Source organism: Bison bison, unplaced genomic scaffold (assembly GCF_000754665.1).
Source record: "Bison bison bison isolate TAMUID 2011002044 unplaced genomic scaffold, Bison_UMD1.0 scf7180017864376, whole genome shotgun sequence".
Lineage (NCBI taxonomy): Eukaryota > Metazoa > Chordata > Mammalia > Artiodactyla > Bovidae > Bison > Bison bison.
Genome location: NW_011494948.1, coordinates 225,825 through 239,211, shown reverse-complemented (window position 1 = coordinate 239,211; position 13,387 = coordinate 225,825). Strand labels below are relative to the sequence as shown.

Below are 13,387 nucleotides of genomic sequence, written 5' to 3'. Positions count from 1 at the left end.
AGTCACCAACAAGAATCTTTGCTTCATCTTTGTTCATCATGTGAACACAGAAGTCAAATTCATACTAGCTGCATTGTGAAAGAGTCCCATTCAACAAAATTAACAACTGGTTCAGTTAAACAGTGGACTAGACTCAGAAAATTCAGTGAATTGGAAGATCTAAGGAAATTACCAGACTGTAGCACAGAGTGGGTAAAGAGATAGATGTAAGAGATATTAAGGTATGGAGGGTAGACTGCTGCAAACTTCTAGGAGGCTGAGAAGGAGATAAAAAAATGGGAGGAGCAATTATTTTTAAAGGAAAAATTAAAAATTCCAGAAATGCATTTTCAATTTAAAGGAATACAGTGAATCCCAAGTAAAGCAAATAGAAATTAATCCACACCTAGATAGATTTTAGTGAAACTCAGAAGTTATTAGAGAGAAAAATGTACATCCTTGAAAGAAATAATCAAAATGACATCCAACTTTTTTCAGCAATAAAAGATGTCAGAACACAATGGAATACCTACAGGATGCGACAGAAAGATAACTGGGAACCTACAATTCTAAACCCAGACAATTTAGCTTTCTAAAATCAGTGTGGAAAAAAGACACTTTCAGCCCACAAAGAGAAAACTTACTGTTCATAGACTCACTGAAAAGTCTGGTACAAAAACATCTTGAAGTATTCAACAAGAAACAGTGAGTAAATAGACAAAACTTATCAAGTAAATCAGTAAGTCATGTTTAAAATAACGAGTTTTAAAAATAAGTTATAACAAATATTAAACATTAACATGGAAAATAGGTCAGAAAAGATAATTTGAAGGGAAATAAAAATATACTTGTTTTATTCAGGAAAAAACTGAGCTAATTGACCATTTTATAAATATCAGTATCAATATGCTCTCATGTGTAGGTATATTGAAAGATTAAGGATGATCACAGAATGATAGAAACGTTACCTTTTGGTCATGGGTGTGTGTGTTGGGGGGTCGGGGGAAGATAAAATCTGCTTTAAATGTAAGAACAAGGAGGAAAGAGAAGATTCGTTCCTGTATCCTCCATAACAACAACTGCAATGACAGGAATATACATGCCAGGATAATAAACATAGAGATACTAAGTTTATCTATTAAGAGAAGACTATCCCAAAGTATAAAGTCCAATGAAATAAGTGTCAGATTTCAACATCTGAATGACTATATTTTGTTTATGAATACCTAAGTATAAAAATAAACAGAAAAGGCAACACTGAACTCATAATTTCTTAGGGAGGGGAATGGGCAAGGTGATTGATTAAAGTATGTCTTTGTTTATAGTATTTTATTTAAAATCTTAAGAATGATCCTAAAATGATCAATACTAGTTAGCTTGTGTATATACTACTTTTATACTTTTTCATACTTTAAAAACAAACAGGAACTTCCATGGCAGTCCAGTGGTTAAGAGTTTGCCTTCCAATGCAGGGGGTGCAAGTGCGATCCCTGGTTGGGGAACTAAGATACCATATACCTCAGGGCCAAAAAACCAAAACATTAAAAAAAAAAAAAAAAACAGAAACAGTATTGTTAACAAATTCAAAAAAGACCTTAAAAATGCTCCACATCAAAAAATCTTCAAAAACAAACCCCAATAGGCATAGAACATAGCACAGATGTTACTTTCCTTCCATTTCCTGAGCCAGTTTCTTTGTAATAAAAGAGAAATGTCTTCTTTGTTGGGTTGCTGCAAAGTTTCAGTATCAGTCATAATGTCTGACACATAAATGCTTAACAAATGTGAGCTTCCTCTCAAGAGTTCCTTTATTGTTAAACCTGTTTTTGAAAGGCTTCTTGGTGGGTATGGCATAAGCCCTCTTGAAGGAGGTCGTCATTAACCCCACCATAGAGCAGCCAGAACTTAAACAAGACTGGGAAAGAGACTCTTGGAGGGCACAAACAAAACCTTGTGTGCACCAGGACCCAGGAGAAAGGAGCAGTGACCCCACAGGAGACTAGCCCATGAGTGTCCAGAAGTCTCTGGCTGAGGTGTGGGTCAGTGGTGGCCTGCAGGTTTGGGGGCACTGCGTGCAGCAGTGAGAGCATGGGACCGTTTGAAGGAGGTAATCTTCATTACCTCCACCATACTGTGGCCTCAGGTCAAGTAACAGGGAGTGAAAACAGCCCAGACCATCAACAGATTGGATTAAAGATTAACTGAGCATGGCCTCACCCATCAGAACAAGACCCAGTTTCCCCCTCAGTCAGTCTCTCCCATCAGGAAGCTTCCATTAGCCTCATGTGTATGCAGGTCAGGAAGCAGCAGTTAGAACTGGACATGGAACAACAGACTGGTTCCAAATCCTGAAAGAAGTACGCCAAGGCTATATATTATCAACCTGCTTATTTTAACTTATATGTAGAGTACATCATGAGAAACGCTTGGCTAGAGGAAGCACAAGCTGGAGTCAAGATTGCCAGGAGAAATATCAACAACCTCAGATATACAGATGACACCATTCTTACGGCAGAAAGCGAAGGACTAATGAGCCTCCTGATGAAAGTCAAAGAGGAGAGTGAAAAAAGTTGGCTTAAAACTCAACATTCAGAAAACTAAGATCATGGCCTCTGGTCCCATCACTTCATGGCAAATAGACAGGGAAACAATGGAAACAGTGACAGACTTTATGTTTTGGGCTCCAAAATCACTGCAGATGGTGATTGCAGCAATGAAACTAAAAGATGCTTACTCCTTGGAAGGAAAGTTATGACCAACCTAGAAGCATATTCAAAAGCAGAGACATTACTTTATCAACAAAGGTATGTCTAGTCAATGCTATGGTTTTTTCCAGTAGTCATGTATGGATGTGAGAGTTGGACTATAAAGAAAGCCGAACACCGAAGAATTGATGCTTTTGAACTATGGTATTGGAGAAGACTCTTGAAAGTCCCTTGGACATCAAGGAGATCCAAACAGTACATCCTAAAGGAAATCAGCCCTGAATATTCATTGGAAGAATGAAGCTGATTCATCATCATTCATTGATGCTGAAGCTGAAACTCCAGTACTTTGGCCACCTCATGCGAAGAGTTGACTCATTGAAAAGACTCTGATGCTGGGAGGGATTGGGGGCAGGAGGAGAAGGGGATGACAGAGGATGAATGGCTGGATGGCATCACTGACTCGATGGACGTGAGTCTGAGTGAACTCTGGGAGTTGGTGATGGACAGGGAGGCCTGGCATGCTGCGATTCATGGGGTCACAAAGAGTTGGACACAACTTAGAGACTGATCTGATCTGATAACTTACTAAATGTAACAGAATCCAGTAAAAATCTCATCTTTCAAACTTATGCCTAAGAGACAATCAAATATTATGTCCCACCTTCCTGATGGACAACTACAACACTTATGAAGAAGTCTTGCTGCCTACCCAGCCACACTTTTAAGTCTAAATCTGGTCACTCTTGAATTCTAACTACCAATTTAGAAGAAAATAGGTTAAACTGTACCACATGGTTACAACTGGCAAAATCTATTCTGTTTGAAAGGCTTTTGACATTTCAAAATGCAAATTATAAAAGGCAAAGAAAAAAAAAAGATTCAGGAGATATACACAAATTAAAGATACGAAGATAGCAAGTAATAACAATTTAAAGTCTATTTGGGTCCTGATTCAAACAAACTTAAATATCCATTTATGATATTTGAGACAAGAGAAATTTGAACAAATATTTACTAGATTTGAGGATATAATTACCATTAAATTTTTTAAACTTCCTATGCTTTATGTTAAAAAACCTTGAAGTCTTCAAAAAAAGCTTGAGCAACATAAAATTGTTTAGCTTTGAGACATTCTTGACACTTCTGAACATGTTAAACTGTAATCAGTTTTTTTATTCACAGTCTATCATTTTATAGCAAAGTTAAATAAATAGATACCATAAATGTGGGAATCTTTTGTTTTCCTAATAAAAGTAGTAGAACCAGTTCAAGTAGTTGAAACTGGAAGGTATTCCCCACTCTTCATGCATCAATATGGCCAACACCAGATGATGCAATTTAATGATTCATTTTCAACCTAATTTATTCAAAATAAAAACAATTCCAATGTTTAAAACTAGCCCTCGCTGACAGTAGCTCCAATCACTGTGTTTGAGCTTAACTGAATGCAGGAAAAGTTCTGAAACCAGTCTGGCTTATATTCAAGCGTAAGCCTATGTAGCCCAAAGTAGATTGCCAGGTGTAGACTCAGACGGCCTGTGTATAGCACAGCTCTGTCACTCCCCTGTCCAGTGAACTTTGGCCAGTTTCTTAACCTTTCTGTGCCTTTGATATTCATCCATAAGAAGGGGATAAGAAGTTCTGCCTATTAGGACTGTCAGTAGGGTTAAGTGAGTACACATGAAAATGAACAAATGCAAAGCAAATATTCAATAAATATAGCTATATTTCTGACTCTGTATTCAAGGGCAGGAAAAATGACTCAATAATATTAAAACTTTTGTGAAAATTTAGTTTCAGAAACTAGAACTGTTTTAGACTATATTTCTGACTATATATTTCTGACTCTGTATTCAAGGGCAGGAAAACTGACTCAATAATATTAAAACTTTTGTGAAAATTTAGTTTCAGAAACTAGAACTGTTTTAGAATATTCTCATGTCTGTGAAACAAGTATCACTGATTATGCTAAAATTGAACATAAGACTGAGTTGTTATAGATAAAATAGTCACTAGGTTCTTAATTTGAAAATTTCCCCCATTTAGTTAAAAAAAAAAAAAATCAAATTCAGGGTGAAATCTATCCTTTAGTACTTAAGATTTCATACCAAAAATTAAGAGTAAAAAATTGTGCATAATGTCTGTTTCAGTAAAAACACACACTGAAATACTCTGGCAGTGACTGATTCTTAAATATACCTACAAATATAAGCCATACAAATGTAAAAAAGTGAAGCAAGATGAGCTTTTTTCTGATCATAAAATATTTATTAAGGTATACTTTAGGGAATATAGTGAATATAAAATTTAGGATCACAATATGAAGCAATTTCAATCCTCTCAAAAAGTCAGCCCAGTCCTCAATGCTCTGCAGATGTAAAACCACTGGTGAGACTCACTAAAAGCAGTTTGACTAGTACAGAAGAGGCTTTTCATGAAATTTACAACTAGATCATCTGAATACCTCTTTTAAGTGCAAAACCACACCACATTACACTAATGCAGCAACGATGCATTCATATTGTTCTCATTAGTAGTCAACTTGCATAAAACACCAGAAAAAAGCACAATGGAGCTCACAAAATGGGCTAAAAAATGAACCTGTTCTTGCAAAACACACACTGAAATGGAAGAAGACATTAAAAATGTATTATGCACACTACAGAAGCTGCGTTCATTCCAACAATCTCAAGTGTCACTTCCTTTTCTAAAATCAAATTACATGAACCAGGCACAACTAATATTTGGGAGGCAGTGTGTAGCTAAAATTTCATTTAACTAATTTCTCAATGATTTAAAAAATCCCCATAAATCTTTTCTGTCCTGAGGTAGTTGCAAAATAAATCATAACTTGGATATCAACTAGAGCTGAGGCTTTGACTTCTTACTCCTTAAAACTAGTTGTTAACTGACAAGAACTACCTTTTGATATTTAAAAGACAGTTGAGAAATGGGCCTCTCACTACACACACAAGATGATGGCTATGTAGGAAAGAGGATTAGCTGCTTCAGAACGTGAGATATGGTCCACCATTGCTTCCACCCTCCCAACCACCCCCAACCATTTTAGATTCCTTATTGTCCAAAAAGCCATGGGGAGCAACACAGTAGTAGACAGATCATCGTCCTTTGCTGTAGCCAGGGAAGAAAAGATCAAGTAGAGTCTGCAGAACCGCATTGGGAATCATGATGTAATTCTGGCCAAGATCATGCCGGCAAGCAGGACAGGAGAACACTTGAGCCTTAAAGGAGCGCTGCAAACAATCCTAAGGCAAAACCAAAAGCAAAATGAAAAGTAAACACACCTGATTTCATCTGAGGGTAAAGCACATAGAAAATACTCAACAATTTAGGCTTTTGAATTGAACTAGAAACTTACTGTTTGGCAACAAGAGAAACATAAAAGATGAACAACTGTCAAAGCCTGAACCTGCAGTAGAAAATGAACTTACAAACAAGGCTTCAGTTTCACCTCTAACACACACTGTGAGACTTCAGGCAAATGACAATTTTTATATAAATTTCCTCATTCAGTGAATTGAGTGTTAGAATTCTGCATGGTTCCTACTAGCCTCACCGAGATTGGATTTTAATCCTTATCTTTCCTGATGGGGCACCAAAAAAAAAAAAAAAACCTCAGGAATTCCCTCCTTAAAACTACATTATCTATTTTATATAATGTGTTTTCCAAAAAGATACTATTTAACTGACTCAAGGTCAGATAAAAACACTTATGTGGAAAGTCTGTTTCCATTTTACAAAAGAAACTAAACCTCAGAAGTTAGGTCAGGACATATAACCACCAAGCAGTAGAACAAGATTCCAACCTTGGTTTGACTGAAATTCAAATTCCTTTTATACCACACTGATAAGACAATACACAACTCCTCTGGGTATGCTGCCAGACAGAATTTGTTTTAGATTCTGTTAAGTACACAGACTTATTTCAGTTTGCACTATAACATATGAGACATACATAAGTTTTAATAGAAAACACCAGCAACACCTAACTTTCTTTTCCATTTCAATTCATCTTCAATAATTTCAAACATGGTAGAATGTGGAGACTATATAGATTTGAACTGTTGTAGAATTAAAATATGCATTCACCACCAAGATGAAATTAAATGCTTCCTATCCAGCAAGGTTCCTTATCTATTCTGCTTCATGAAAAAAAACTGCTTTTTCATGAGCTAAAAACAGGTTTGGAGGTTAGTGTGCCTCCTTGCCTAATAAGGGAAAATGAGAAAGGAATTCTACTTACTTTACAGACATTGTGCAGGCAATCTGTTGTCACAGGCTGGTAAACTAGCTCCTGGCAGCATACACACATAAAAGATTGTTCCAATTTTTTCAGAAAATTCTAAAATGGTACCCAAGCAAAAGAAAAAAAGGTTAGCATTTCATAATATATTAACAGAATTCTAAATAATTGGGGGGAAAAGTGTCAATCGCGTTTAGTATATACGCTTTCTATCAAGAAAAAAAAATCAAGTAGTGGTTGTAACTACAAGCAAATGTGTAATAGGAAACTGCAGAAATCTCATCCATAAGATAAACATGTTAGTTTTTAAATCTTAGGATTCAGTCACAAAGTTTGCAAAGTCAAGATATGACTTTAAAAAGAAAACATATTTCAGAGATTACTATTTTTCACTTGAAAAAAATCATGAACAACTTGTCTCAAGGTCATTACATAAAGATTTTCAAAAAGCTCCATGTTATTCTAAATATATCTATATATATTCTAATATATCTATTCACCCTTTTCTCTTATAAAACTTCAATACTTATTTTTTATGCTGAAAAAGATGAAACCACTTGGCAATAATACTCTAGTATAAAAAACCCCAAAGAATCAATGTATTTATATTCCTAGGATAATTTTCTGTGATATTTTGCCCCAGTCCAAAAATCCCCTATTTTCCTATTGCTAACATTTACTCAAACTGGGATTAAATTATAGAAGGTCAAGCTTTCTAAAGCAAACATGATCAAATGAGTACTCTTTAATCTTCAAAAGCCATTATTGTGTTCTATTTTATCCAAGCTGTTTAACCTAGAAGGAAAAGTAGTTTTTTGAATAGTCACCAGGATAATCCTCCACTCAGTTATTTTTGGGTAGTGGGGGAGTGTATTTTATATTTGTTCTTTCTGTTAATAGAAAAAGTAGAATCTACAAGAATTTCAGGTAAAAAAAACCCAAACAAAGAAGGATTACATTTCATATTTATATCTTGATACTAACTTTTAAAGTATTATCCAACACACTAGAAGAATATACCGGTTCCGGGGAGATGTGGAGAAAACTTTAATACTAAGTCCATCTCTCTGTCAAACGACTTTATTTCCCCAGTACCTTCACAGTGCAATATAAACATATGTAGCATCAACATTTTGAGTTCCTACAATGTGCTAAGTACTCATCTACAGAGAGTAACAAAAAGGCCAAGTCTCTGTTCTCAGAGAACTTTATATTCCTTTAGGAGAGCAAATTTTTAAAAATTCAATTTCAGATATTCATAACTGAGGAAACAAAGCAAATTAAAGCAACAGTAAGGAGGGTCTATTTTAGAAAATATAGCCAGGAAGTGTAGTACTTCCCTAGTACTTTGGGGAGTGTAGTACTTTGTAGAGACTTACAGGATATGAAGGAATGAGCTACATGAAGATAAAGAGAGGAGAATGCCAGTCAGAGAGACAGCATAAAGGTCCAGGAATAGGAACAGGTTAGTGTGTTTAAATAGCACAAATGTCACTGTGGCTGAAGCAGTTTGAGGGGGAAGAGTGGCAAGAGGGGAATGCAGAGGTTGGTAGGGATGCCAGATCAGGTAAGGCCTTGGGAAGGTGTTTGGATATAAACATACATATGTAATATATGTACTTATTTAAAAGTCACAGCTGGCTAAAATCTGATTTTTTGTTCTTGGTTTATCTGAAGAAAATGGGCATGAAGCCTATGCAGGGTAACCACTAGCAGCAAGGTTACAGTCACCTGACCTAGGTATGTAAGATCCTGCCACTAGAGGGCAGGGTTTTATTGTTTGTTTGAGAACTGTCAAGTGCTGACTTTCATATAAAAGTTACACTGAAAGAAGAGATTGAAAAGTATACTTGATTTGCACATATCTATCAAGTCTTGCAGGATTTGATGACTTTGATTTTTTTAATTGATAAACAGGATATATTAAAAGCCTCATATTGAAGTCTAATACATAAGTTCCACCCAGACAACAAATGTGCAAAAGAGAACTTTCATGTGCACCAGATGTCATTATCCTTCACCTGTATCTGCTACTCTGTCTTCTGCCCACTCACAGCTAGGATTCACCTGAGTTACCAACTAACCCAGCTGTATCCTCTCCAACCAGAAAATTAGACCATAATCAACAACTGCTTGTTGTTTCTTACTTGCTCTAAGTGAAAATGACTCTTACATACCAGAGTCAAGACGCTCTATGCCTGAGACTCTAGGCTAAAAAGCAAGTTAACACTTCTCACAGAGTTAACTCACTTTTCTCTGTTCTCCAAACATGTAAGTCTCATTCTACCCAAGGACAACCCAAAATATTATATTTATAGACAAAACAAACAAAGAAAAAAACTCTCCAATATCAGTCCAAAGGGTATTTCATAAATCTCCTTCACTCCAAACAGTGAACTTCCAGATATTCAAGCTGGTTTTAGAAAAGGCAGAGGAACCAGAGATCAAATTGCCAACATCCGCTGGATCATTGAAAAAGCAAGAGAGTTCCGGAAAAACATCTATTTCTGCTTTATTGACTATGCCAAAGCCTTTGACTGTGTGGATCACAATAAACTGTGGAAAATCCTGAAAGAGATGGGAATACCAGACCACCTGACCTGCCTCTTGAGAAACCTATATGCAGGTGAGGAAGCAACAGTTAGAACTGGACATGGAACAGACTGGTTCCAAATAGGAAAAGGAGTACATCAAGGCTGTATATTGTCACCCTGCTTACTTAACTCATATGTAGAGTACATCATGAGAAACGCTGGGCTGGAAGAAGCACAAGCTGGAATTAAGACTTCCGGGAGAAATATCAATAACCTCAGATATGCAGACGACACCACCCTTATGGCAGAAAGTGAAGAACTAAAGAGCCTCTTGATGAAAGTGAAAGAGGAGAGTGAAAAAGTTGGCTTAAAGCTCAACATTCAGAAAACTAAGATCATGGCATCCAGTCCCATCACTTGATGGGAAATAGATGGGGAAACAGTGGAAACAGTGTCAGACTTTTATTTTTGGGGGCTCCAAAATCACTGCAGATGGTGACTGCAGCCATGAAATTAAAAGACGCTTACTCCTTGGAAGGAAAGTTATGATCAACCTAGAAGCATATTCACAAGCAGAGACATTACTTTATCAACAAAGTTCCGTCTAGTCAAGGCTATGGTTTTTCCAGTGGTCATGTATGGATGTGAGAGTTGGACTGTGAAGAAAGCTGAGCACGGAAGAATTGATGCTTTTGATCTGTGGTGTTGGAGAAGACTCTTGAGAGTCCCTTGGACTGCAAGGAGATCCAACCAGTCCATCCTAAAGGAGATCAGTCCTGGGTGTTCATTGGAAGGACTGATGTTGAAGCTGAAACTCCAATACTTTGGCCATCTGATGCAAAGAGCTGACTCATTTGAAAAGACCCTGATGCTGGGAAAGACTGAGGGCAGGAGGAGAAGGGGACAACAAAGGATGAGATGGTTGATGGCATCACCGACTCAATGGACATGAGTTTGGGTAGGCTCTGGGGGTTGGTGATGGACAAGGAGGCCTGGCATGCTGCAGTTCATGGGGTCGCAAAAAGTCAGACATGACTGAGCAACTGAACTGAACTGATTCATTCCTTAGTCTAAAAAGCGTATCAGGAAGATTTTTCCATAATGATGACTAAAAGCAACACAAAAACTATGAGAGTTTCCTCTAAATCCACATAAAAGGTGCATATAAGATATGCATTAACCCCATTTCAAACACACAGAAGTTCTGGCCAATGCCCTCAGAAAATGAAGAAAACATGGGAAGGAAAAAACTACTAAAAGGTGATCAAATGGAATTTCAAGAGAGGTTACTAGAGTTCACCCCCAACAGCTGCACATCACATACACAGGAAAGAAAACAGAAGAGTAATGCACTATACCTGACAAAGGTCTAATATCTAAGAAAACTGAAGAATCAAATTTATAAGTAAACTGAGAGACAAAAACAGAGAGCCAAGAATGAATGGACAATTTACATTTGGAACCTTTACCTTTTGGGATTTGATAATAAAAATTCATTGCAAACACAGCTTAACACAAAACCCAGACATCAGTTAAACTTGAAATTCCTTTTCACTTTAAAATGTTATGATTATCAAAGAAAACAAAAAAATAAAAAACACAGGAAATACTTAAATGCTGGTTTTTATTTTACTCCTAGGCTAAACATACGAGCGCTGAAAATTGTGCTGAACTGCTTAAGACTTATTCTATTAGGTAACTTGGAACAAAACTTTCCTGATGAGGTTTAGATTAAATTGAATGTGTTTCACAACTGAAAATGCTCCCTATGAACAGTACCTCATACAGTTTAAGCACAAAGTAGTCAAAAAACCAACATCTAAGAGGCCTAAAATCAACTTAAAAGCATTTGAGTGCTGCCTCATTTCTGAAAGGAGCAACTGAATGAGAAGCCTGGATAAAAGGATCAAGTTTTAACTGCCTTGTGAAAATGATAATTCATAGGGAAATTATTTTTCATCATTTATTAATATTAGAAACTCTTTTAAAAAATCTTTACATACTGGTCCTTCCACAAGAGATGCAAGAACTTCATCCCATAGCTTCTGGTTTTGATGATCTTCTCTGATTAGATGTTGCTGCTGAGGGGTCAGTTGGAAAGCCTCAACTGCTTCTGCTGAATCTGATGGTTTGAGGACTTTGGAGGCACTTGGACAATCATCTAGATTTATTTAAAAATATATCAGCAGACTACAAGTGGTTCTAAGCAGATGAGTTAACCGGCACCAGTTATGCTTAACATGAAGATAACAAGCATAAAGCAGCATCTAACTTTCCCATAGTTTAGGATACTTTGCTGTTTAGGCTCTGACATTTTTCAAATACACAAATATCCCACCCCACTCCACCCCCACCATACACACACACACACAAAAAACCCCTTTTCTTTTAATTTCTTATGAGTTTTCAGCTTACTCTTAGTATTTCCCTTTATTAAAAACTAAGTTATTTGTATTTACATCCTTAGATCATTACCTACCATCTGCAGATGGCCTTTTTGAGGTTCCTCTGGCCTTCTTTGACTGTCCTTTGGTCTTCTTCCCTTCCTTATCAGAAGGGTAACCTACTGGATACTGATGAGGGGAAAAAGCGCAATGTAGATTTAACCTTCATAGAGAAGAGAGGTTAAAGGGGAATGGGGAGGGATCTATACTTTCCCTAAATTAAAAGGATTTATATAAAGGACACAGACATTGAAAGAAACAGAATTCAAAGGACAAAAGATTATTAAAAATCCCCCAATTCAGTGTAAGAATATACTTTTGACTGTAAAGATATTCTATTTTATAACATCATGATCTTAGTTTCAGACTGAAAAGAGAAAAGAACAGTCTACAAGTTGTGACTAGGTGGCTTAAAAAGTTTGAGGAAGAAAGTAGAATTAGATAGAAAGGTAAGTCTCTGCCTCCGAAAATTAACAGGCAGATAGGGTAAGGCAGGAGAGCTTTTAGAAGACCTAAAGCCACTACTGAATCCTTTATCAACTAAAAGGTAAGACTTTAAGGAGTAAATTCTACCCAGTTACCCTTGTGTTTTATTGGCTATACATTTTTTTGGACATGCTTTGTGATAACACTCATATTTAAAGCTCAAAATGTTACAAGTCTCAATGATATTAACTCATCATAGCTGACTGGCTTACATGCTTCTTTCTGTTCAACTGTTTCACATTTAACCTATCTAGAATACTGCTCTGCTGAACAGTAGACCTGAAAAAAAAATGTTTTGAAAATGGATTTAACAATAGGTTTTAAAAGTATTTATAAAAGGAATGATTTTGGCAGTTATTTTAGCAGCTGACGGATCTCATTTAAACAATTCCATGAGTTTAAAAAGAAAAAACTAAACAAAACAAAACAAAAAAACAGACTTGCACTAGAAGAGACACACTCACCTGCCTGTGTGGTCAGACACTTGCCCATAGTTCAGCCCCTACACATGCAGTGTGGGCAGAGCCAGGGGAAATGACAAAGCTGGTAGTCTTTACGAGAAGCACAGTGATGGGGAATGATGGAGGATAAACTCAAACCATGCTCTGAAGTCAGTGTCAGGGACAAAGTCTAGGGTGTATAGGCAGTGGAGGGGGAATGTAGCCATACCATCCATTATGCACACAAAACTAACAAAGTCTTACATGGGTTAACAGCTAAGCATGGGCAAAGAGAAAAAAAAAGGCAAAGCACTAAAGGTGGTGACAGGACAAGGAAGCAGCTTGGAGGGGGGAGAGAGAAAAGGGGTGAGGAAAAGTGAGAAGGGTAGAAAGCAGACCACTCTTATAAGCCACCTCCCCCCTTCCCCTACCAGAGACACACCCCCTATGCCCTCTAGGATAAAACTTCCCTTCTCAAGGCCTCCTATACCTCAATTTCAGGTATCCCTTTCCCTCATACTTAAAGTCCAGA

The 13,387-nt window shown here is 36.8% G+C and overlaps 1 protein-coding gene across 1 annotated transcript in view; it reads right to left on the bottom strand.

Annotated features, from left to right (window-relative positions):
- Nucleotides 1-4,933: 4,933 nt before the first annotated feature.
- The window catches only part of UHRF2 (ubiquitin-like with PHD and ring finger domains 2, E3 ubiquitin protein ligase), a 70,423-nt gene continuing 61,969 nt past the window's right edge, over nucleotides 4,934-13,387 (bottom strand). The window contains exons 14-17 of the mRNA XM_010857097.1: nucleotides 11,965-12,058; nucleotides 11,489-11,646; nucleotides 6,952-7,050; nucleotides 4,934-5,953 (exon numbers count right to left, since the gene is read on the bottom strand). Coding sequence (XP_010855399.1) covers nucleotides 5,807-5,953; nucleotides 6,952-7,050; nucleotides 11,489-11,646; nucleotides 11,965-12,058 — 498 coding nt within the window. The 3' untranslated portion in view covers nucleotides 4,934-5,806. The remainder of the gene's footprint in view (nucleotides 5,954-6,951; nucleotides 7,051-11,488; nucleotides 11,647-11,964; nucleotides 12,059-13,387) is intronic.